Consider the following 26,850-nt stretch of genomic DNA (forward strand, 5'->3'; position numbering starts at 1 on the left):
GCAGACAGTATCACACAGGAGAGGATTAGATACACTGGCTCAGTGGGCAGTATCACACAGGAGAGGATTAGATACACTGGCTCAGTGGGCAGTATCACACAGGAGAGGATTAGATACACAGCTCAGCAGACAGTATCACACAGGAGAGGATTAGATACACTGGCTCAGCAGACAGTATCACACAGGAGAGGATTAGATACACTGGCTCAGCAGACAGTATCACACAGGAGAGGATTAGATACACTGGCTCAGTGGGCAGTATCACACAGGAGAGGATTAGATACACTGGCTCAGTGGGCAGTATCACACAGGAGAGGATTAGATACACAGCTCAGCAGACAGTATCACACAGGAGAGGATTAGATACACTGGCTCAGCAGACAGTATCACACAGGAGAGGATTAGATACACAGCTCAGCAGACTGTATCACACAGGAGAGGATTAGATACACTGGCTCAGCAGGCAGTATCACACAGGATAGGATTAGATACACAGCTCAGCAGTCAGTATCACACAGGATAGGATTAGATACACAGCTCAGCAGACAGTATCACACAGGAGAGGATTAGATACACTGGCTCAGTGGGCAGTATAACACATGTTTGCATTAGAATCAGAATCTAAGTAGACATAATCCCACACACCAGACCCGTGGATAGGCCTAAGGAGACCGCATCACCTATGGTAGCAGTGTAGTCAGGGGCGGATACGACCTCCAGGGGTCCTGCGCTGTATGGATATTATAGCCCCTACAAGTCTGGAATCACTTCCTACATAAGGTCCTAAAATCAGCTTCTTGGGGAATGGAGGATGTGTACCTTCTGCTGCTCTCAATCTGTGGTTTCAGGACCTAAGGAGGACCTTCAAAGGACCTGAAATGGGCTTCTGTCCAAACCGCCTCTGTTATAATCCACTATAGAGTGTAGGACTGAGGTTTCTTGGGTCCACCAAATAAAATAATTCTGGGCTCCCCCCTTCATCATCTCCCAGGAAATAGATCCCATCATCCTCCATATTGGTTTATCTTCTTCTGAATCTCTGGTGTCCGGTACCAGGATAAAGCCCGAGAGCAGGGGGGCATCTATTCACACTCCGGTGGTCCGGTCTGTACAGTAGGGTCTGTATCACACATAGGTCACTTAGATACACCGGCTGAAGAACCTGTATCACACATAGGTCGCTTAGATACACCGGCTGAAGAACCTGTATCACACATAGGTCGCTTAGATACACCGGCTGAAGAACCTGTATCACACATAGGTCGCTTAGATACACCGGCTGAAGAACCTGTATCACACATAGGTCGCTTAGATACACCGGCTGAAGAACCTGTATCACACATAGGTCGCTTAGATACACCGGCTGAAGAACCTGTATCACACATAGGTCGCTTAGATACACCGGCTGAAGAACCTGTATCACACATAGGTCGCATAGATACACCGGCTGAAGAACCTGTATCACATATCAGAGACTTGGATACACATGCTCAGGGGTCTGTATCACACACGGCTGGCTTGGATACACATGCTCAGGGGTCTGTATCACACGCGGCTGGCTTGGATACACATGCTCAGAGGTCTGTATCGCACACGGCTGGCTTGGATACACATGCTCAGGGGTCTGTATCACACACGGCTGGCTTGGATACACATGCTCAGGGGTCTGTATCACACACGGCTGGCTTGGATACACATGCTCAGGGGTCTGTATCACACACGGCTGGCTTGGATACACATGCTCAGGGGTCTGTATCACACACGGCTGGCTTGGATACACATGCTCAGGGGTCTGTATCACACACGGCTGGCTTGGATACACATGCTCAGGGGTCTGTATCACACACGGCTGGCTTGAATACACATGCTCAGGGGTCTGTATCACACACGGCTGGCTTGGATACACATGCTCAGGGGTCTGTATCACACACGGCTGGCTTGGATACACATGCTCAGGGGTCTGTATCACACACGGCTGGCTTGGATACACTGCTTAGGAGTCTGTATCACACACGGCTGGCTTGGATACACATGCTCAGGGGTCTGTATCACACGCGGCTGGCTTGGATACACATGCTCAGGGGTCTGTATCACACGCGGCTGGCTTGGATACACGGGTAGGATGATATGATGACTTGTATAATCGTCTTGTCCCTTGTCTCCTCCATGCTACACGGCCGTCTCTCTCTGTAGTAAGGCCTCCATATTATCCTGCGCTCTCTCACGTTCCTCTGCTCCTGCGGTCTCATCGTTGTCTCGTGCAGTCTCTTTATCCGTCTTTTCTCTCCTGTTTTTAACATTATTTTTCCCTGAGAGCAAAGAACGAAGAGTTTTATGTCAACATTGAAAGAAAACTATTGTGTTCCTAAAGTAGACGTCCAGTGGTAGCAAGACTCCCCGCACCCCCACCGGACTGTACAGCGCCCCCTGACCTTCATTACTACACACATCACTTACACTTTCACACATAGCCTCTCCTCTTCATTTTTACATGTATTCTGTTTTGCTGTCAATCCCATGATGCCTCAGCACAGCATCACATGACTATTTGCAAATAGAACTCTCTCTGCTGGCCGGGGGTGTCCTGTCATTATTCCTCTCTCTGTATTTTACCAAAATAACTTTAGTGACCATAGCAGTACAGTCAGAGAGTGTGAAGAGGTCCCTTTTTCATTGTAACTGTGTGAGAGGAACCTGATGACCAGTGGCGTAACTAGGAGAGACAGGGCCCCCTAGCAGGCTACTGCATGGGGCCCCAATTCCCACTTAAAAAATATACATATTAGTATACTGACACATGCAAGTTACAATCACATATAAATACACTCATGTACATAGACACACACATACATTGCCATTTGCAAGATACTCACATACAGTGTATACAGACACCAGATACTGCATATATACATCACAGTATATGTTATATACATATTATGCTGGACATGTGCAGTACAATATAGATATAATGGTGCACATCCTCCATTCTTTATTGTGTCAGGATGACGGGGCTCCCTGACACTGTGGGCCCCATAGAGGCTGCTATGGCTGCTACCGCTGTAGTTACGCCCCTGCTGATGATGTATAATCAATAACTGCAGTAGGAGTTTCTGTCCTCCCTGTGGAGAGTTTGTAAGGTACAGTCCATCATGTAGGAGTAAGTCTAGAGTCTAGAGAGTATGGGGCAGATTTACTTACCCGGTCCATTCACGATCCAGCGGCGCCTTCTCTGCGGTGGATTCGGGTCCGGCCGGGATTCACTAAGGTAGTTCCTCAGACATCCACCAGGTGGCGCTGCTGCTCTGAAGTCCGCTGAAATGCACTCAAGTTCACCGGCCTATTCCTAGTGAAGGTAAGTGCAAGTTTCGCAACACTTTTTTAAAAAAAAATACGGCTTGTTTTTCCGAATCCGTCGGGTTTTCGTTTGGCCACGGCCCCGATTTCCCTCGCGTGCATGCCAGCGCCGATGCACCACAATCCGATCGCGTGCGCCAAAATCCCAGGGCAATTGGAGCAAATCGGAAATATTCGGGTAACACGTCGGGAAAACGCGAATTGGGCCCTTAGTAAATGACCCCCAATGTCTTTAATTGCCTGTTGCACAACTCATTGAGCAAATTTTGGAGAAGATCATTGTTTCCCGATAATGGGACAATTTTTTGGTTGTTGAGGTTTTTCTGAGTTTCTTGAGCCAAAACCAGGAGTGGATCATAAAAAGAGAGAAGATGTTGTGTGATACTTCTCCTCCATGTTCTTCTCTCAAAACTGGAACCTTATCATCTTCAACACTTTGATACCTGGAGTAGCTGAACCCCAACACTGCTTTACCTTCTGGTTATGGACACAGATATAAAAAGTCTGCCACAAAATAGTGAGAAGGTAGCTCCTTGCCACCAGTTATTGTTTTACCAGGAATCTTCAAGAATTTCCGTTGTGTCGAGAGGAAGGTCCTAACCAGCAGGAAAGTGATGGACCTGGAGTGGTGGGGTATGGTTAGACTTACATTTTCATTATCTTTGGACTCCTTGGTTTTTTTTTTTAAATCTTTGTGTTTTCCTATGTAGCAGAGGAACTTTTAAGGCTGCTCAGGATTCCGGGTATAACAACTAACTCTCCATACCTATAGCTTTACCACTATAAGAACCAAACAATCATATAAACATAACAACAGGGAGTAGGGATGGTGTTGAAATGCTGGGTTCCTCAGCCTTGATCCAATGACCTTGGGTTGCCTTTAATAGTGGAAAGTTAAATGGTGCATCCATTTAACTTTCCATGAAGCCACCAAATGGTCACCCAACTAAAGCCTGAGGGTTAACAAAATCCACCATTGACTCATCGGACACTTCTACGCGGAGAAGTAACATTAATTGTCACATTTTTGAGGACACTAAGGCTGAAAGTTCCAAGTACCATCTTATCTGCAGTTATAATCGCCACTGATTGGTTTTCTTACCTGAGTTTCTGCTCAACAAGAAGACTAAGAACATCATGACAGTAAATGCTACCGCGAGGAAGATCCCAATAACCAAGAAGATTTTACCACTGGAGAAACAAGCGTCCTTCCCTGTAAGAAGAAAGTGCTCCACATGAGTCAATTACACAAAAATAAACATCTGCTCGGAAATGGTTTTTTGAGGTCTTTGTAATGGAGATGGTATAATGAATGGTAACTTCTACAGAGTGCCACTTACTCCAAAGCTAGAAAGACAATCAGGAAGACAATTTTGGCAGATTATTGGAGTTCCCATCTACTGTATTCAAGGGTCTCAGTTATGAGCAAACCCAATGGTCGGGTTCGGGTGCAGATGCCTGACCCAGACATATTGTAACATTTTTGGCTGAACTCCTTTTGGCCAGTCAAAGCCATGGTTATTTGGGCTATAAGGGGTCTCAATTTGCCAGATTGATTGTTCGACTAATGTCCAATTAGGCAGCCAAACCCGAATGCCGTACTCGAACCTGACCATCGGGGAACTCCGGCTGTGGTCATTGACATGGGGCCAAAAATGAAAGCAAAATGGACTGATCTTCGTTAAAGCAAATCCAACATGTTCAGTTCTGACCCCTTACTCCTTGTAATATATCACTTTACCCCCAGACTCAGCCTTATTCTAATGGAGGCAAATCTGCAAGAGTGCCACTTACTCCAAAGCTAGAAAGTCAAAAAGTCCTCTTGGAAGGTTATTGGAGTTCCCATCTACTGTATTCAAAGGTCTCAGTGATGAGCAAACGTGATGGTCGGGTTCGGGTGCGGACGCCTCACCCTGACCCAGACATATTGTTGCATTTTTGTTTTAACTCCTTTTGGTCAGTCAAAACCATGGTTATTTGGGCTATAGGGGTCTCAATTTGCTGGATTGGCAGTTCGACTAATGTCTAATCAGGCTGCCAAACCTGAATGCTGAACACGAACCCGACCATCGGGTCTGCACATCTCTAGTCTCAGGTTATATGGTTATTGCTATACATATTAACATAAAGCTTTCCTTGTAAGTCACCCTTTGACCTCATCTCGTGAATATGAGTAGCATGGTGCCACCTTGGGTTAACACATAAATAATTTTAGACAAGAAATGTATAAATGCCACAGTATGTTGGATTTGATAACCCTCTAATCCCATTATTGGACCCTGTATGTTCTTTCCACCAATCCCTGTCTATGACCACCATCTTGGCTTATTGGCCACATAAACTACCGTGAGATCCTTGTGCTCATGGAATTAGAGGAAAGAGTAATATTTAAGCACCAATGTTTGTACGTAATGACTCATGGTTCATCTCAAAGACTACTTACCCAGTTTATCAAAGCAATGGGACCATGGTACAATGGTTGTTTTCTCTTGGCTGACCAGGTTCGTGACTGAACATGTGAAGGAAACCTTCTTATCATTTGGGGTGAGAAGAGCCTTCAGATGGTGACTGTCATTGTGTAATACGTAGGTTCTATTTAGAGGACCGCCTTGTCCAGTGTCTGTCGTCCAGCTGTAGGACACGTTGCTTCCTGTGGAAGTATTGCAGGCCAAAAACACAGAACAAACCGCGTTTCCTCCGGACGTGTACACCTGGACCTCCGGCTTCACCACCAATTCTACGACAAAATAAATGGATTTTAAAGCGGATATCAATATACAAAAACTTATGTTCTTCTAACGTGACCACTTACCATATACTGTGAGGTGAAACTGATGAAGCCTCATGTGACCATTGGTGTCCACCATCTGACAGGTGAATATTCCATTGTCCTTCAGGGTTACATTTAGGATAACCAAAGTAAAGTTCTTAAGAATCTGGACTCTACCATAAAAACATGAGTGATACGCGGTGTCGAATGAGCCCCGGGAAAAGGAGGCCACTAAGTGATCTGTCGGGGACAAGTGTCTCCAAAACACATCCCTGGTTCTAAATTCAGCTGGTACAAGGACCGGAAGATGTACAGAGGCTCCTTTTCTTCCTACAATCTTGGTAACTTTTTCCATGGAACAAATGGCACCTGTACAAAGGAGCAAGACAACGAATTTATAGTCATATCACTAATGAGAGAGGATCATAATAGAAGATAACATCTCTGCAGATGACACCATCATGACATCACTACGGACACCTCCTGTACAATGATCTCCAATAACGATAGACCTCTGGTCCCTCCGTAGGCACTGGGGCTAATTTACTAAGGGTCGTTGGACGCATTTTCGTTGGGTTTCCCGACGATTTCCATTTTGCACTGAATTTCCCCCTGGATTTTGGTGCACCCGATCAGATTTTGGCGCATCTGCGCCGGCTTTCATGCGACAGAAATAGGGGGGGCGTGGCTGTCAGATAACCCGACGGATTCGGACAAACCACAGAACCGCAAGATCAGCACTTACATGCACCGGGAAGAAGAAGGTGAACTCCGGGGACCTCGGCACAGAAGTGACGGATGCAGGAACTCGGGCACACGGACCTTAGTGAATCGTGCCGGACCCGAATCCTCATCGGGCAACGCACCGCGGGATCGTGACGGGACCGGATAAGTAAATCTGCCCCATAGAGTTTACTCCAGTCTATAGTAGAGTGTTATTTCTCTACATCAAGATGTGGTCAGAGGAGGTACTACAAGGCATAACTAACCCATAGTAGTAGTCACAGATGTCCTACACAGAAGACAAGAGGTTTCCAATCCGGTGACCATACATTACTAGAAGTAGAGGTTTCCGACCTCATGAAATTCTGTTGTTCCCTGTTTTCAGCCATCTGAGCTTACACATAGAGTATGAGGACCCCATATGACTCACCTGTTTGCAGTATGAATATCAGTATCATCAATGTCCGGTCCAGACTCATGGTCAAAGATCTTCTCCTTGTGACCAGGAGAACACATCTGAAGCTTCTTGGTTCTTGGACTTTCTGTCTTGATCTTCTAAAACTTCCACATAAATTCTCACAGAAATCCCCTGAGATTACACAGCAGCAGGAGAAATGTGATGAAGGAAACGTCAGTCTCATGACCGTATCATAGGTCACTACTGAATAGGGGAACTCCGGCTGTGGTCATTGACATGGGGCCAAAAATGAAAGCAAAATGGACTGATCTTCGTTAAAGCAAATCCAACACATTCAGTACTGACCCCTTACTCCTTGTAATATATCACTTCACCCCCACACTCAGCCTTATTCTAAAGCTGCATTACCAGACACAGCCACACAGACAAGAGAGGCGCTATGTCTGGCACATTATACCTCTGTAGTAGGCTGCTGCTTCTTCAGATTTTTCGGCATTCACCCATTTCCAGCATATGGACAGGAGGTTACTACCTGCACATAACAGGTTTGGCCGGCTCGGTGTGTGCAATGGTCTGACAAAGGTAATATGAGAGGAGCCAGAAATCATTAACCCGCACATCATTTGTACAGTAGGAAGAAGGTAATGTCACCTGTTATATATACCTAAAAAGGCCATGGAGACAGTCACCACGAAACATACGTCTGAATACAGCTCCAACACATGTAAGAGCATGTGTATTCATGTAATGTGTGTGTATGTAGTGTGTATATGTAAGAGCATGTGTATTCATGTAATGTGTGTGTATGTAGTGTGTATATGTAAGAGCATGTGTATTCATGTAATGTGTGTGTATGTAGTGTGTGTATATGTAAGAGCATGTGTATTCATGTAATGTGTGTGTATGTAGTGTGTATATGTAAGAGCATGTGTATTCATGTAATGTGTGTGTATGTAGTGTGTATATGTAAGAGCATGTGTATTCATGTAATGTGTGTGTATGTAGTGTGTGTATATGTAAGAGCATGTGTATTCATGTAATGTTTGTGTATGTAGTGTGTATATGTAAGAGCATGTGTATTCATGTAATGTGTGTGTATGTAGTGTGTATATGTAAGAATATGTGTATTCATGTAATGTTTGTGTATGTAGTGTGTATATGTAAGAGCATGTGTATTCATGTAATGTTTGTGTATGTAGTGGTCATATGTAAGAGCATGTGTATTCATGTAATGTGTGTGTATATAGTGTGTACGTGTAAGAGCATGTGTATTCATGTAATGTGTGTGTATGTAGTGTGTATATGTAAGAGCATGTGTATTCATGTAATGTGTGTGTATGAACGGATGTATGCTAAGCGTAAATGTAAGAGTGCATGTATGTATGTATGTATGTATGGTAATGTATGTAATCAGGCTGTGTACCTCATGTATGTAAGGGGCTATTGGTGATTATGTAGGGTAATTGTGTGCCTGACTTGTGTGCAGGGCCTGCGCTATGGGTAGGCAAAGGTGGCAATTGCCCATGGCCCCCTGGGAGAAAGGGGAGAATCTCTTCTTTCAAATAAATCTTGAATTGTGTTTCTAGGTGCCAGGGATCCAGAGATATTCAGGTTTAAAGTGAGAATATCAGGTGCCATTTTTATATATAAAGATCACTCCCAACGGCAGTTTAACAGTTAATATCTCCGTTTTCCTAAAACTTAGAAACACATATTTAGATTCGTATTAAAGAGGAGACTCTCATATTTCATAGGAAAAAAGAAGTGAGGTTCTATGTGTCACAGAGCCAGAGATACAGCCCCCTGATATTACCCCCCCCCCCCCCAATCCAGATTCTTAGCCCACAGGCTGCAGGGAGAATTTGCTGCACACAGGAGCTGCTGCACCTCACAGATAATGGAAAAAATCCCCTTTTATGTTACTACATTTTGAGAAGGAATAATATCAACTAATATTTATGTTTTTAACCCTTCTCTATGCAGAATTATCTAAGAACATACTTTCTCTGTTATTCCTTTTTATTTTGTAAGTTTTTTTTTGTTGGGAAAATTGACTGATACGATGAACATCCGATCCTCTTCCCCTGATGTCGCTATTATATATTAACACCACGACCCAGAACAATGTCCATAAAGTTATATGTAACACCAAAAACACACACATGTTCTGGAATAAAGTTTTATTTCCCATCATCCTCCATTACTTACACCCATGTTATGACGTTCTCACTCTCATCCTTATGAAACGCGGAGGGTTCTGTTATTGTGCGGATAATACAATGGTCACATCTATAAGTGACTTGTATTATCTCATTAGCTTGGGTTATGGATATATAGTTATTATTCCCCCATCCCCCATTACTTACCCCCATGTTATAAGGTTCTCCCTCTCATTCCTATGAAGCGCGGAGGGCTCTGTTATTGTGCAGATAATACAATGGTCACATCTAAATGTGACTTATTATGTAATTAGCTTTGATATATAGTTATTATTTGGGTGACCATTGTGTAAGGAACAGACAATGATAGATCTGTGTGGATTTTCTGCAGTTCCCTTTGCTGCATATTTTGGTGAATATATTGGTGTGGGGTATGTATGCTCTCCTCACATCTTACTGTTTTAGGAAAGCAGATTTTCTTTATATAAGTATCTGGATTTGTACAGATTTTAGAGGAAATTTTTAATGTTGATTGCCGAATGCATCGCCTGGTTGTCTGCTTTCTATTCTATAGGTTTTATGGCGCCTTTACTTTTTATTCTGTTTTATTGATATATTTTGCAGGTTGTGACTGTCTAAAAATTTCTAGCTGAAGAGCAGATATTTAGTTATTACAGTCTTAGTGATATTATGTGGATTTATTTATGTGAACATATCAATATGGGACATTTGTGAACACTACACATGTCCATCTATTACATTTAGGAGATGTGAAGGGAAATTTTTTCTGTTTGGAACAAATTTTTTGCCATCAGTCAAATTTTAAGTATTTTTTATAAAATGTTTCAGTTTGAATCAAAATTGCGCCTATGTCTATAAAATCTTTGATGCAATTTTGAAAATGGGGAAAGTATCTGCTTTCAGAAAATATCGGTCCCTCTCCCCAATGGGCCTCACAGTCTAATCAACCTACCAGTCATTTTTTGGAGTGTGGGAGGAAACCGGAGGAAACCCACGCAAACACATAGAGAACATACAAAATCTTTGCAGATGTTGACCAGCGCTGCAAGGCTGTAGTGCTAACCACTGAGCCACCATGCTGCCCATCAATCTTCCTATGATCTATCTCCTGTAAAATTCTCCAAAATTACAGTATGTTTTATCATACTAAAGGGAGCCTCTTGCTGATTGTGACTGGTCATAAAATAGTTTTATTTTGGGGCCCAACTTTTAGTTTTGCCCAGGGCCCCACTTTGTCTAGAACCGGCCCTGCTTGTGTGTGTATAGTATGTACTGCTATGTGTGTATATGTAAGGTCATGTGTGTATTCAGACTGTACTGTGTATGGAAAGATGTATGTATATAGATGTGTTACTATATAACTTATACAATATAAGAGTGTGTGTATGTAAGACTTTTACGTGTGCAATGTACATAATTTTGTGTGTTTTTATAGCTTTATGTATGTAAGGTCATATATGTATTAGACTTCTTACCTGTATTAAGGGATTGTGTAGACTTTTGTGTGTTTGAATGCGTATGAAAGATTTGGAGACCGTGGGCCAAATTTATTAAGTCTGGTGTTTAGAACGCGAGTCTTACCATTTCTCCTAGTGAGATATTTTGGCTCGTAGTAAATACGGGCACAAACTCCTGTAGACCAGGTCGGAACTGATGGAGTATTTTGCTCTAGTCTCTGCCGGTTTTCTGGTGGAGACTATAGTAAATGTGGCGGACTGGGTGTCCACGCCCCGTCCCGCCCCCTTCCCTCCCCGATCCCCGTCTGGTCAACGACTTGACACTCCCATAGGGGTCGTGTGCAAGTCATAGAGACCTGAAAACTGGCTGGAGATATATATGGTTTCTCCACCAGTTACCAATATAAATCTCGACCCATGTCTCAGCTTGCATCTATACAGTATGTACAAGCCGGTTTGTTTGTCTTTATGCTATGTTTTATGTATAAGCGCCTATTTCCATCACCTATATGAATGTACGAGTGCCTCACACAGAATCCAGACTGTAAGTAGTTAAGCAGAAGTAGTTATGTCTTCTCCACATTGTTCCTGGGAGGGACTGGAAAAAAAAATACTTTCACTTTCAAGACAGGAAGTCCCGACACAGCAAAAATCTATCATTGTATATAAAAGAACACAAGACTGAAAGTATTCTAATGTCATCGGATATTTCCCAGTACAAAGCACGAATGAAGAACCACACGGCAGCCCAGGCGTGAGAAGACGCAATCTGGAAGGGCTCCAATCCAAAGAGGACAGTGTTACCGGGAAAAGGGATAGATACAAAGAAATCGGGATATTCCTGGCAGGATCAAGGTTCTTATAGGGATTTCCAGGGAGCATTTGACTCCTGACACCAGCACACAACATCTATGTCAATAAGGTCTAGGTCCTCTCACGGGTTCTTGGCTCTGAAGATCTCAGCATCTGAGAGGACACAACCCTTTGTAGGGTCTCATGAGCCAGGACAATTTGGAAAAGGTCCCATTTCCCATAAATGGTCCTTGGCATGGGCTTCCTCTATGGAGGGCACTCCCATGGTGGTCAGGCACATTCTTCTAGGTGTTGAGGTAATGACTAGGACAGTGAGTAGTTTTGGCATGAGCCGGTTCAATACCACCAGCGCTTGGGGCTCTAAATGGGTTTTTCGGTTAACGAAGCTTAACAGATCATGAATAAAGGGGAGTCGTTGGTTGATGGCCTACCCCTAGATATAGGTCTGACATTTGGAAACCTTGGAAGCCTCCAGGTGCTTGGATAACAACAGAATATGGATCTGGAAGTAACAGGAGATCAGTAAAGGTTCTCAGCTCCGGACCTTACTGTTACTGTTATTATTCCAGCACCTAGAGCTGAATAATGGGCGGCCCAAGTATCAGACTCCACCCATACATGAATATTCTGGAAAACCCCTTGAAGTATTTAATGCCCTCAATTTCTTCTTCTTTTGACCCTTATTTATCTTTCTGAATTTCCTTTGTCCTTCTCCACGTCTTCGGTCACACTGCTTTCTTCTCGAATCCTTACCTGCACGTTCCTGACCATGTCTTGGTAACTGTGATATATCATCGATGAATATTTTAACAAATGTTGTGGGACCTGTTTTCCTGTTGTTCTGTTGTGATGTCTAAAACGTAATAAGAAATTTTGGGGTATTTCACAACACTATGAGCAGGGGTGTAACTAGGAGATGAAGGGCCCTTTAGCAGACTTAAGAACTTAAAAATATACAAATTACACTCATATATACACACACATTCATATTCCCATATACATAAACATACAGTTCTTCACTCATACACACACATTTACACACATCACATATACACACATATATAGTGCCATATACAGGCATAGAGGCATATACATACATACAGAATATACACATCACATACACACACACACATCATATACACATCACATATATGTTATATTGTATATATATATATATATATATATATATATATTATTCTGTACAATATATACTGGCATACATCTACCATTCTTTAGCGTCAGGTCGATAGACGAGGCCCCCTTACACTACGGGCCCCATAGTGGCTGCGATGGCTGCTACCACTGACGTTAGGCTTCTGACAATGAGACCATCAAAATCTACCACTTTTTTCTTAGGTATTTTGGATTGAAGTCTGAAGACCCCTTTAGGCCGTGGAGATCTTGAGCTATGAAGAGGCACTGTGCCAGAGTCATCAATGATGGTGAGTTAATAATAATAAAAGATGAGTAGGGCACAGAATCCGCGCTGCAATCAGCGTTCGGCAGGCCACACGCACCCATCCCTATTCCCGGCGCTGTATAACGCGGGACCGGTGGGGGTGTGGCCGGCAGGAAGCTAAACGCAGTGCGGTTTTACTGCCCCTGTTTGTTTCCATGGGGCACAGACTGTAGAGATCTCAGCGCTGGAGCCCGGGAGGGACCGCGGAGGTAAGTACTTTTTTTTTTTTACCCGCCCCATCCCCGCCACCCAAGGGTTGTTTTATACACTCGGATAACCCCTTTAATTTAATGTAACATTTCTACTGCAGATGACATTCAGCGGTTCCAGGATAAGCTGTCTCAGTATGACATGTGCACCTTGAGGATCCTGTATGGTTACTTCCGTAATGACCTTAAACACATAGTGGAGACTGTAGACACTCATCACCTTCTGAGTGAACTCAAGTCCCGAAATTTCCCCATGGAGCAGGTGAGTTAAAGGTCTTAACTTTAAAGAAGTTAATAAAATTTTGGCTAAATATTTTACAGAATTGTCGAATAATTTGACAATTTGACATACATGAGTCTAAGTTTCCCAATCAGTATCAAACCCAAGGGCTCTCCCCAAAACCTTTAATGAAATCCTCTATGACATGACCCTCCAGTGGTTGGGATTCTCCATGAAGGTGGTTAGTTTGCCTTCAGATGAGTCTAGATAAAAGGGTAGCATTTGGGTAAGGTTGACCTTAATGGGGGTTCTCACCAGAGGATCCTATGGTAGGTCCAGGCTCTAACCCAATACTGGACCTCATAGTTTCAGCAGAAGACAACCCAATATGTAGACTACTAGGAACTACGTACTTGGGATTTATGGCAGGTGGGCCCCACAGATAATTTTTACCTGGTGAATGAAAGGAACCCTCTGTCCAGCATTGTCTCAAATTGTTAAAAAAAAAGTGGTTTGGGGCTGTAAATGGCTTATATTTAAAAAAAATAGATGATGCCATTGTGCCTAGAGGCGCAACTTGACGCCTTGAGTCTTAGGGCGTCTTTAAGGTGTCTCTTCCCTGTGAGATGAGAAATGACCACATCCCAAACTCTCTAACAGATCGTTCATCACTGAACCAGTAGAGGTTTTAGAGGTGAACATCTTCTGCTATAAATGGTGGCCTACAGTCTACTGATCAATGCCAAAGTTCAATTTATAAGCAAAAATTTGGTGTAAGCCTCCAAATCTCTGGGTCGTTAGTGGTGGAGAACGTCCCCTCAACTGTCTTGTTTCTTCTACCTATTGACATTTTTGGAGAGGGAATGTGATGTTATGAAATGTACAATTCCTTATTGTTTATTTTTCAGGATTACCTCTTATTAAAGAAAAAATTGGGAGTTTCTGTATTTTCCGAATGTCTACTAGAAGACATCATGGGCATGAGACGAGACGCTATGCTGGCACTGTGGGAGAGCCTTTATATCCTGCAGAATAATTATCAACATCCTAATCTCATTGGAGTATTGGCAGAATTTATCCAAAAAGGTACCAATAAGAGACTTTTTGAGGACATGGTATTCATTGACCAGAATATCTTATCATTTACTAAGGGTTGCGCATGCACTTTTGTCGGACTGTGCACTTTTTTGGGGCTAAAATGGCTTGCACAGGTATTTAATAATAAGTGTCTGCGCTGGGATTGTGGCGCATGTGACAATTTTTGTAGTGCATCCGCCCTGGCGTCCGTGGAACACAAATAAGGGGGTGTGCCGTCGGGAACTCTGATGACCCTGTAAGTAAATGAGCCCCTATGTGTCCACAGCTCTAATACAGATCTATGTGTGTCTATGGTTATAGCCTATAAGCAAACCTTTGTGTAGTCTGAGCCCTAGATACAGTAAATGTAGGGAGCATCACAACCTGAGGTTATGGTTGTAGTCTGTAACCATGGAGACACATAGGTCTGTTCTGGAGTGATAGATATGGGGAGCCGTTTGCTTAGCTATTTTTGGATTAAGATTGGGATGTCTCGTTCTAATAGTGTCAGATGACCGGTTAGCTGTATGATTCCTGTATTGTAGGTGCAACATTATTGCCACTGATCACCTTGGATAAAGATGGACACCAGCTACACCAATTGGAAGGTGAATAATAACTACAATTTATGAACTTTGGTAATAGTCTTAAAAAAAGTCCTATCCCCACCTCTACCACCAACAACTCTTCATAGATGTCTCCCCACTGATTTGGCGCAAATTGGATTTTTTTCCTATATACGCAACATTCCTATGCAATCAATGCCATGAAATTTGGCAAATTTACTAAGGGCTTTGTGCCCTGTCGGACTTTGCATGCTGTTATAGGTGGAAACGTCTTGCATGGATATTTAAGAAGTGTCTGCACCACAAATGGTTAGCACGCGACCCTTTTGTAGCGCAACTGCGCTGGCATCCATGAGACACAGATTGGGGACCGAACGGCGTATTTAACTTGCAAAGTCTGTTGCATGCCCTATGTTAATGGTGCACCACAGAAAAGTTGGTGAACTCTGTCAGGCCAGTGGGGGGGGGGGGGGGGGGGGAGCGAAAGATTTATGATATATGACACACGTTCTTAATTAATTTGTTGCACCTAACATTATACACGGGCAGAGAACTGTTAGTGCAGTTTCCGAGGTAAAGCATGGTAAAGTTATTAAAGTTAGTAAATGTGCCCCACTAATCTAGATGGGCAGGTCTTAAACAAGAGCAGATAGCTTAGGACCACCCATCTAACAATTTAGAATCTAATTAGGGTCTGGTGCTGAAACTGCAATGAAACCTGGAGATTAACGGAAGCTACAGAAAAAATGTTTTGACTGTGCCACCATCTTATGGGAAGAGTTGGGGTTGGTGGAGTTGCTACACTGTAGATCACATAATTTTCAAGCCCCATCGACATGGTTGGCTTTGCTTGTTTCTTTGTTGTATTTTTGCTTGTTCATCTTGATTTATCTCTGTTTCGAGAATTAATTACATTCATGAAGCTCGATAATACAAGACTTCTGGCGGATGGTGTTTGACACATATAGCAGAGTGTCTGGTAAGACTATACAATTTAGCCCACAGGTTGCCCTCCTTTCCATGCTACCGGGCACCATCTCCTCCATCAAAAAAGGACTCCTTCGCCACTTTCTCACGGCGGCAAGGACAGTGATCCCTCGACACTATGTACCTATGTTTGAAACCAGATTTTAACCATTTACAATAAATACTTACCTAGCCTAAAGATACCAATTTGTGTTGTGGTAAAAACTCTCTGGGTTACAAGCGCACCCATCCGTAGCGCCAAACCTTTTCTTCTACCCATACTCTTGTACTTACGGTTCCAACAGATACCGGTCTTGGAGCGTTTGGGAAGCTGCTGAGGTAACCTGGGAAAGATCCACCAACAAGGGTAACTCAGTTCCCTACACTTATATATGCTACTAGCCAAGTGGCTACCAGGTGAGCACCCTCTATCACTCACCTAAAAGAAACCGTTCAAAAACGTTATCACACGAGGCGCCGTCCTCTTCGGTTGTTTTCTTTGTTTTTCTCCTTTTCATCCCTCGACACTGGAAGAGCCCTCATCCACCCACGGTTGTGGAGTGCATACAGGAGCTTTGCTACATACGGAGGATGGAGGAGTTGGTGGCCGAGGACATGCCCGACCCGAGTAAGACAGCCACTGTGTGGACCCCCTGGGAGGAATTCCAGCTAACCCCAGCCTTTCAGGATCTTTTTGCTTAATTAATTAGGCCCCTACTTGAATTTGTAACCTTTCAGGACCCTTGCATTGCAAACAGGCGATACGCCTGTAGTGTACAACCATAACATGACACAGAAGCCATCCCCAACCCCAGTCCCCTCCACCTCTTCCCGCCCAGTTATTCCCTGCTCGTCTATGTCTTGTCTACCCCCCTGTTCGTTCTTTTGTCTCGTTTTATAATTGGAAAGGATGGGCGGACCCCCGCAGCCGGTACTTTACGATCTCTACCTTAATATAATTTCACAGCCTGCTGCCACGTTACTGTGTAACATGATGTAATATGTATCTTAATGCTGGGGTCCTGCGAGACCACCCTTCTTGCCTTGGAAATACTGTTCGCAATTGTTACTCTGTTTCATCAATAAATGTTGATTGAACATAATTACATTCATGAACCATTTTTTTACAGAAATCCACAATCGTCACAAGAAACATCTAATGGAAATTACCAAAAATTTGCAGGAACACAATGCTCCGGGATTTGTGCATCCAGGGGGAAGCTGTAGCATTTCTTCTTGCTACCTGGATCTAGTCGTTGTCTCTACTCAGGACTTCAGGAATCGTTCACAACATGAGATAATAGAAATGGGAGGGATACATGAGTATTATTTGAGAAAGGCCCATATTGGTCTGGAACATATCTCCCCCGACAGGTTGTTTCGCTGGAATCACAGATCGGATCGTATGCCACTTGCAGTCATGGTGAGCGGTGTACCCGGAGTTGGGAAGACCACCTTAATGCAAAAGTTTGTCTACGACTGGGTGACTAGGAAACATTATCAGAGATTTTCTTTTATCTTCTTCTTTAAATTAAGAGAACTAAATAAATATAATGAGGTCAGTTTGGATGAGATGATCCTCGATCAATATGATTATCTACACAGTCAACTTGACATCATCTTCAAAGATCCCGAAAAACTGCTCTTCGTCTTTGATGGTCTAGATGAAAGTGTACACAACATTGATTTTAGTTCACAAAATAAAGGGATTAAGACTAAAGAGAGAGTCAGACTTGGTGTCATCGTGGCCAGCTTGGTTGGACAAAGTCTTCTCAAAGGGTCTTCAATACTGTTGACCAGTCGACCAACCAGATTGGCTTCTGTTGATGTAAGTGTTTTTCAGAGGGTTTGTGAGATCATGGGATTCTTTCCCAAAGAAAGAGAGAGATACTTTGAACAGTTTTTCAATGACCAGAAATTGTCCGAAAAGGCATTTCAATACGTGAGAGAGAACGACGTGTTGTACACGTTCTGCTACATCCCATCGTACTGCTGGATCATCTGTAAAGTATTATGCACGTGTTTCAAGCCCCTGCCCATAAATGATGCCGGACAAATTTTATTTCTACCAAAAACAGTGACGCAACTCTTTGTGTCTTACGTGGCCCACATGCTCATGAATCATTGCAGAAACTGTCCCAAGGAGCTTCTGACTTCCATTGGGAAAATGGCCCAACATGGAGTCATGAATCACATCCTTACATTTGATAGCAAAGATATGGAAACATTTCACGTGGACAGCAGATCCCAGTTTCTATCCAGTTTTATAATGGACAGCTATCAAAGTCAAACTACAACCTACTCTTTCCTCCATCTCACCATCCAGGAGTTCTTCTCGGCTTTACATCACTACTTGAACTTTTCCGAGATGGAATTGAAGACCTCACTAGAAAGAGCCAGATCACTTGAAGATGGTCGTGGTGAGATGTTCATACGCTTCTTGTGTGGTCTGTCTGACGGTACAACTATATCTCTTCTGAAGCCATACCTACGTGATGACAATTCCCCTGCCAAGATGGTCATTAAGTGGCTCCGTCAGGAAATCAGAGCCAAATGGAGGCCTGAAACAGATACTAAAGAGAAAATGAACCTACTGACCTATCTGTTTGAGTCCCGCAATAAAGCCCTTGTCTTTGATACGATAGGACCTAATGAAAATTTGGACTTTTCAGATTTCCATCGGACACCTGTGGACTGTACCATCTTGGCTTTTATTCTTAAATCCTGCTCAGAAACAAGTTGCCTTAACCTAGATAGATGTTTCATTCAAGGTGAAGGCTTGGAAAGATTGAGTGGAACTCTACACACAGTTCAAGATCTCAGGTAGTTAAAAACGTTTCTTATTTTAATTTCTAATTTTATTTTTAATTTTCTCATTTGAATTTCTAAGTGGATTTAGAATTTATAATTTCATATACACTAAGAAATGTTATGATGAATGTCAAGTATAATGTTTCTTTACAAAATTATCTAACATTAATAAAGAGCGATTCATAGCAGGGGCAGAACTACAGGGGTAGTAGCCATTGCAGCTGCTATGAGGTCTACAGTGTCAGGGGGCCCAGCCATCCAACTTGCCACACTAACAAATGGAGACAAATGATACAAATATGTATATATATTTTTTATGGGAAGGAGGGTCCCATGCAGAAGTTATTAGGGGAAAGGGGGTCCCACGCAGAGCCCTGCACAGCCTCTCACAGTTACGCCCTTTATTTGTAGGTTCATTATGAATCTTTTATGTTCACGCAAGGTATCCAATTGGAATCTTTTATGATTCTTTATGGACTAATCTTTCAAAATGGTGGCTTTTAATCATCCCTCAGCTGAGTAAGGGGGATGAGTGAGGGGAAATAAAAAAAGAAATTGTGATAAAAAAATAATAAAAATAAATTAATTTTTAATACTGCCATGTGAAACCCTACTGAAACCCTTTTTAGGCCTGTATCAAATCTATTGAAAAATGTGTCAAGGCTGGAGCAGTCTTGCAAGCAAGGCGCATATACGTCGCATATACCTCCCCCATAGGCCGGCATTGGGCGCGCGGTGCCGTACGGGAGCAGTACGATGCCGCACTTGTGCGCCACTGCACCATTCCTTAGCCATGAAAAGATAGGACATGTCCTATCTTTTCTCGGTATATGGCACCGTGCGCCATTTATCCCTATGGGGAGGGGGAGGGGTGAGTAGCGTTCACCTCCTCTCCCCAGCGCCACTGTGTGCCTTTCGTGCTATGGTACGGTGGGCAACGGCAGTGTGAATGTGCCCTGAGAAAAAATGTTATGAATCTCACCGTTGCATGACATATCCATAGGTCCTTCTTACCTAGTAGGGACTAGGTGATCATATTTATGCTTCTTGGTCAGGACGTTTTTTTTTCTTCCAACTTTATTTAATCAGGGTTCATGGCTATATTCCAGTAACCAAATAGACACATATCACATGATATGCATGGTGTTTCCAACTACTGTATATACTCGAGTATGAGCCAAGACAGCCTGCCAGACCCCTGTAGTATATAGCCAACCACCTGTAGTATATAGCCAGACCCTTGTAGTATATAGCCTGCCAGCCCCCTGTAGTATATAGCCTGCCAGCCCCCTGTAGTATATAGCCTGCCAGCCCCCTGTAGTATATAGCCAGCCCCCTGTAGTATATAGCCTGCCAGCCCCCTGTAGTATATAGCCTGCCACCCCCTGTAGTATATAGCCTGCCAGCCCCCTGTAGTATATAGCCTGCCAGCCCCCTGTAGTATATAGCCTGCCAGCCCTCTAGGTTATAGCCTGAAGCCCCTGTCCCCCAGTTTATAGCCTGCATCCCTTGCCCCCAATATAATGCCTTTAGGAAAAAAACAAACCGTGTACTCACCTTCCGATGCCCCTCTGGCAGGTCCTCTTCTATCGATCAATGCTCCGGCATCGGCTCCGTGTCATAAGGACCTGCCAGGGGGGCATCGGAAGGTGAGTACACTGTTTGTTTGTTTTCTTGACTCGGGTAAAAGCCGAGGTGGGGTTTTCAGCACATTTTATTGTGCTGAAAAACATGGTTTATACTCGAGTATATATGGCTTGAAATGTGTTCTCAAATATAGCAAAACCTTGGGGCTGGAGTTAGTTTACTCACACACTTGTCCTGTGCGACTTCTTCCAGTGTCTGGACATGGTCTTCCTTTGACTACGCTGTGCCTGATGCTTTGCACTGTTGTCCTTGACCAATCCATGCCATCTGTCCCCCAGAGGTTTTGTGAACTTGTCACAGTGGAGTCCAGATTCAATTGGGTGTTAAGGGGTGAAAAATTTTTTTTTCCCTTTTTTAGTTTATACTGCTGGAATATATTACATTTACCACAAGATACATTTGCCAATTTGTCATTGATTTTGTATTTTGTTACTTTAGGCTTTCTAACAATGACCTGAAAGACATCGATATGGAGTTATTATTCAGGATCCTAACTCACGACGACTCAAGGATTCAAAAACTTAGGTAAGGATCCTACATTTTCCATAAAATTCTTTACACGATACTACTGAGCTATTGTACAGATGTCCCTCAAGTCTACGACCTTGTTGTCTTCACATGGATCGTCTTAATGCAACACATGATTTGTTTTTATATTCATTTCACAGTTTGAGAAATAACTCCTTGACATCGACATCATGTTCGTCATTGGCTTGTTCACTGAGCATAAACCAGAGCCTCACAGAACTGGATCTGTCCAAAAACAATCTCGCTGGTCCAGATTTCCATAACTTGATGAAGAGTCTTACCCTTCCAACCTGCAGGATATCACGTTTGTCGTGAGTAGTCACCAATGTTTTGGGAGTCACATATGTCTTGAAACCCCCAAATGTGTGGATCCCCATCTATTGGATCCCCCAGTTACTATCATAGGCACTGGTTACAATATGATATCCACACTGACAAATACACATCTTAACACCTTAATCATTCGGATGTTATCATATTCATTTTTGGTCTCTAAGATTTCTTTTCTCCATGGCTTTGATAAAACGTTGGGTCTTGACCACCACTAAAACACAAAGGGGTTGACTTTCCAAACCAATGTTTCCTCCATCCAGTTTATAGGGGAGACTTTAGAGATTGCTCAGGGATTTTCCCCGCAATTGGGAGAAAGAGCAACAGAAACTGTTGCGTTTGGCCCATCACACACTGTTATGGTGCTGCCGAAACCTGTTTTTCGTGCACGGCTATCAAAATGAATGAGATGCCAATCACAAATGCACACTGGTTGCCAGCCCTCGGACCCCCAGCAATCTCGGTGGATAGGAAATAATACCACTTACCATGTGACTAGTGTGGCCTTAGTTATGCTAAATATCCTTGTTAAAAGTTTTGATTTAAAGGGGGTTTCCATCTTTTTTTTTTATGGCCTTACCTCAGGATACTATTGGCCAGTGCAGCGATTCACGGTTTACCACAACCACAGGCCGATTGCTACATTGTGGATGGGGCCAGAAGTCAATGGGGCAGATTTACTTACCCGGCCCATTCGCGATCCAGCGGCGCGTTCTCTGAACAGGATTCGGGTCCGGACAGGATTTATGAAGGTAGTTCCTCCGCTGTCCACCAGGTGGCGCTGCTGCGTTGAAAAGCGTCGGAACGCACCGGAATACACCGAGCTGGACCAGGTGAAGGTAAGCGCTTCCCAAGCGACACATTTTCGGTTTTTAAATGCGGCAGTTTTTCCGAATACGTCGGGTTTTCGTTCGGCCACGCCCCCCGATTTCCGTCGTGTGCATGCCAGCGCCGATGCGCCACAATCCGATCGCGTTCGCCAAAATCCCGGGGCAATTCAGGTACAATCGGCGCAAATCGGAAATATTCGGGTAACACGTCGGGAAAACGCGAATCGGGCCCTTAGTAAATGACCCCCATTATCTTCCTCCAATGTCACTGCTTTCTCAGGTCCCATCGAGATATATGAAAGCGAAAGCTACACAGTAAATTTGACATTGACCTCTAATTCTATGCACAGTGTTGTGTTGTCCCTACCATTTACTGTCAAGATCTACAGATTGGGGCAGATTTACTTACCCAGTCCATTCACAATCCAGCGGCTCGTTCTCTGCGGTGGATTCGGGTCCGGCCGGGATTTATTAAGGCAGTTCCTCCGACAACCACCAGGTAGTGCTGCTGTGCTGAAGAGCATCGAAACGCACTCAAGTTCACCGGCCTATTCCTAGTGAAGGTAAGTGCAAGCTCCGCGACCCTTTTTTTTTTTTTAAATGCGGCGGTTTTTCCGAATTCGTCGGGTTTTCGTTCGGCCACGCCCCCCGATTTCCGTTGCGTGCATGCCAAAATCCGATCGCATGCGGCAAAATCCCAGGGGCAATTCAGGGAAAATCGGCGCAAATCGGAAATATTCGGGTAACACGTCGGGAAAATTTGAATCGGGCCCTTAGTAAACCATTGTCTTTTGTCTCATCCGGGCAAATAGTTGATGTTTCTTTTGGACAATCCTGACATTTTATATGTTTTTTATAGTCTCCAACAGATAAAACTGACGGACGACCACGCTCCACATCTGATCTCACTGAGCCACATCCCAATCCTCACACATCTTGATTTGAGCAGGAATTTTCTCAGCGATGGCAGCGCCAGATATATTCAGGATCTAATATTGGGTTCACCAAACCTGGAAGAGATTAGGTAAGTCCATCATAGGGAGTCAGGAGAGTTCAGAGGTTACAGTAGATTTCAGACAGTTTCTTACCGCAGGTTACAGTACATCTCCATCCGGCCATGTCTTGTTCCTTGCTCCACCATGGCCACTTTTCGTGGAAGTTGGACCCTTGGCACAAAAGGGCAAACATTTTAGACTTTCTCACGTTGAATGCTATGAAAGTGGCCTTAGAGACAGGATAGAACTGGTCCAGTGTGTTTCTTCAGTTCAGTTGATCGAAAATTAGGACGGTCAATTTGACTAAGACTTGGACCAGGTTTCATTCTACCCTTCCAGTCATGCCGACACCTCCAAGTAGCCCAAAATTCATATTTCTAAGTCTATAAAAGTCAAAAGCAGGGTCCAGCCTCAGCTTCTAGTCTGGTGTGAAGAAGTCCACCAGATCTTACATCTTGAGCTTTATCTCGAATTACTCATCTCTTCCTTTTCCTTTGTCGTAGCCTCGGACAAAACGATTTTTCTAAGGAGAAAGAAGAATTTTTTAAACAACTGGAAGCCCTTAAACCTGGATTATCTGTTGTCTTATAATGCCGACCATACAAAGAAGAAGCCGATGTCGTCCAACAATACGGAGGACCATACCAAAGGACAATGTTAAAGGGGTTGTCTGGAATTAATAATAATATAGGTTATATAGGCATAAGAATGTCAGGTGTAATACCACATGTGACCTGTGAAAAGGTGAGGCACTGTCAGACACAAGTCAGTGTATAGCTTCAATAAAGACTCTTATGAAACCAGAAGAAATTATGTATTCATTAAACATAAAAAAGTGTTTCTGCCCCAAAACAAAAACTCTCCAGAAGGTTCTACGGGGGACGCATTGCAGACTACTCCATGCCCTATAGACATTACATTACATATTATATTATATAATAAGGGGGGCTGTATATTATATAAGGGGGCTGCATATTATATAAGGGGGCTGTATATTATATAAGGGGGGCTGCATATTATATAAGGGGGCTGTATATTTTATAATAAGGGGGGCTGCATATTATATAAGGGGGCTGTATATTTTATAATAAGGGGGGCTGCATATTATATAATAAGGGGGCTGCATATTATATAAGGGGGGCTGTATATTTTATAATAAGGGAGGCTGCATATTATATAATAAGGGGGCTGTATATTATACAAGGGGGGCTGTATATTATATAATAAGGGAGGCTGTATATTATATAATAAGGGAGGCTGCATATTATATAAGGGGGCTGTATATTATATAAGGGGGGCTGCATATTATATAAGGGGGGCTGTATATTTTATAATAAGGGAGGCTGCATATTATATAATAAGGGGGCTGTATATTATACAAGGGGGGCTGTATATTATATAATAAGGGAGGCTGTATATTATATAATAAGGGGGGCTGCATATTATATAATAAGGGGGCTGTATATTATACAAGGGGGGCTGTATATTATATAATAAGGGAGGCTGTATATTATATAATAAGGGAGGCTGCATATTATATAAGGGGGCTGTATATTTTATAATAAGGGGGGCTGCATATTATATAATAAGGGGGCTGCATATTATATAAGGGGGGCTGTATATTTTATAATAAGGGAGGCTGCATATTATATAATAAGGGGGCTGTATATTATACAAGGGGGGCTGTATATTATATAATAAGGGAGGCTGTATATTATATAATAAGGGAGGCTGCATATTATATAAGGGGGCTGTATATTATATAAGGGGGGCTGCATATTATATAAGGGGGGCTGTATATTTTATAATAAGGGAGGCTGCATATTATATAATAAGGGGGCTGTATATTATACAAGGGGGGCTGTATATTATATAATAAGGGAGGCTGTATATTATATAATAAGGGGGGCTGCATATTATATAATAAGGGGGCTGTATATTATACAAGGGGGGCTGTATATTATATAATAAGGGAGGCTGTATATTATATAATAAGGGAGGCTGCATATTATATAAGGGGGCTGTATATTATATAAGGGGGGCTGCATATTATATAAGGGGGCTGTATATTTTATAATAAGGGGGGCTGCATATTATATAATAAGGGGGCTGTATATTATACAAGGGGGGCTGTATATTATATAATATGGGAGGCTGTATATTATATAATAAGGGAGGCTGCATATTATATAAGGGGGCTGTATATTATATAAGGGGGCTGCATATTATACAAGGGGGGCTGTATATTATATAATAAGGGAGGCTGCATATTATATAATAAGGGGGCTGCATATTATATAAGGGGGGCTGTATATTTTATAATAAGGGGGCTGTATATTATACAAGGGGGGCTGTATATTATATAAGGGGGCTGTATATTATACAAGGGGGGCTGTATATTATATAATAAGGGAGGCTGTATATTATATAATAAGGGAGGCTGCATATTATATAATAAGGGGGCTACATATTATACAAGGGGGCTGTATATTTTATAAGGGGGCTGTATATTATACAAGGGGGGCTGTATATTATATAATAAGGGAGGCTGTATATTATGTAATATGGGGGCTGCATATCATATAAGGGGAGGCTGTATATTATGTAATAAGGGAGGCTGCATATAATATAATATGGGAGGTGAGCTGGACATTATATAGCGGGGGTTGCTTTATATAATTTAACTATGGGAGGGGCTACTTATTATATAATCAGGATGGGCTGTATATAATATAACTTGAAGGTGAAGCATTACATCAATATATGGGGGCTGTATATTATTTAAATATAGGAGGAGGCTATATTTAAATGGGAGGGGCTGATTTAAATAAAATGTGGGTAGTTAATCTGTATATAATTAAACATGTGGGAGAATTTGTATATAGGGGTTGGATTTTAATTAAACTATAGGAGCTGTATATAATATAATAATGGGGATGTATATAATTTAATTGAGAGAGAGGAGCTTTTTTTATATATTTAAAATTAGGGGAAGTTGTATGTATGTATGTGTTTGTGAATGTATGTGTGTGTATATGTGTGTGTATGTATGTGTATGTATGTATGTATGTATGTATGTGTGTATATATGTATGTATGTGAGTGTATGTTTGTATGTATGTATGTGTATATATGTATTTATGTGTATATATGTACGTATGTGTGCATGTATGTGAGTGTATGTGTGTGTATGTATGTGTATATATGTATTTATGTATGTGTATATATGTATGTATGTATGTGTGTATGTATGTGAGTGAGTGTATGTGTGTATGTATGTGTGTATGTATGAATGAATGTATGTATGTGTGTGTGTATGTATGTATGTATGCATGTGTATGTATGTGCGCTAAAGAAATCTGCACCTTCACATTTACAATCACCACATTTTGCACAGCCGTTCTCTGTGACTCAGGGAATGTCATAGACTCGGTTTTGAGACAAAATTTTCACCCCACACTTTCCAAAATCCACTTATTAACCCTCATATACACCAGC

At 42.6% G+C, this 26,850-nt stretch overlaps 2 protein-coding genes across 6 annotated transcripts; one reads left to right on the plus strand and one right to left on the minus strand.

The window, feature by feature from the left end:
• Window positions 1–2,068: 2,068 nt before the first annotated feature.
• LOC140069235 (SLAM family member 8-like) lies at window positions 2,069–7,936 on the minus strand. Its single transcript, XM_072114695.1, has 5 exons — window positions 7,278–7,936; window positions 6,167–6,493; window positions 5,798–6,091; window positions 4,457–4,567; window positions 2,069–2,309 (listed from the first exon to the last, which is right to left on the minus strand). Exons 1-5 carry the CDS (start codon window positions 7,486–7,488, stop codon window positions 2,170–2,172), a joined length of 1,083 nt encoding a protein of 360 aa, XP_071970796.1. The 5' UTR covers window positions 7,489–7,936; the 3' UTR covers window positions 2,069–2,169.
• A 3,600-nt stretch (window positions 7,937–11,536) lies between these two features.
• LOC140069213 (NACHT, LRR and PYD domains-containing protein 12-like) lies at window positions 11,537–24,150 on the plus strand. 5 transcript variants are annotated; one of them, XM_072114657.1, is made up of 10 exons: window positions 11,537–12,011; window positions 13,072–13,157; window positions 13,485–13,645; window positions 14,512–14,689; window positions 15,226–15,288; window positions 17,343–19,035; window positions 21,109–21,195; window positions 21,339–21,509; window positions 23,218–23,382; window positions 23,857–24,150. In XM_072114657.1, the coding sequence occupies exons 2-10, from the start codon at window positions 13,124–13,126 to the stop codon at window positions 23,942–23,944; spliced, it is 2,640 nt and encodes an 879-aa protein (XP_071970758.1). In that variant the 5' UTR covers window positions 11,537–12,011; window positions 13,072–13,123; the 3' UTR covers window positions 23,945–24,150. The 5 variants fall into 5 exon arrangements, with proteins under 5 accessions (XP_071970758.1, XP_071970759.1, XP_071970760.1 ...); XM_072114658.1 differs by having other exon boundaries at window positions 11,537–11,757; XM_072114659.1 differs by lacking the exons at window positions 11,537–12,011; window positions 23,857–24,150 and adding an exon at window positions 22,114–22,367 and having other exon boundaries at window positions 12,932–13,157; window positions 23,218–23,346.
• Window positions 24,151–26,850: the final 2,700 nt, after the last annotated feature.

The sequence above is a fragment of the Engystomops pustulosus genome, chromosome 7 (assembly GCF_040894005.1).
Source record: "Engystomops pustulosus chromosome 7, aEngPut4.maternal, whole genome shotgun sequence".
Taxonomy (NCBI): Eukaryota; Metazoa; Chordata; class Amphibia; order Anura; family Leptodactylidae; genus Engystomops; species Engystomops pustulosus.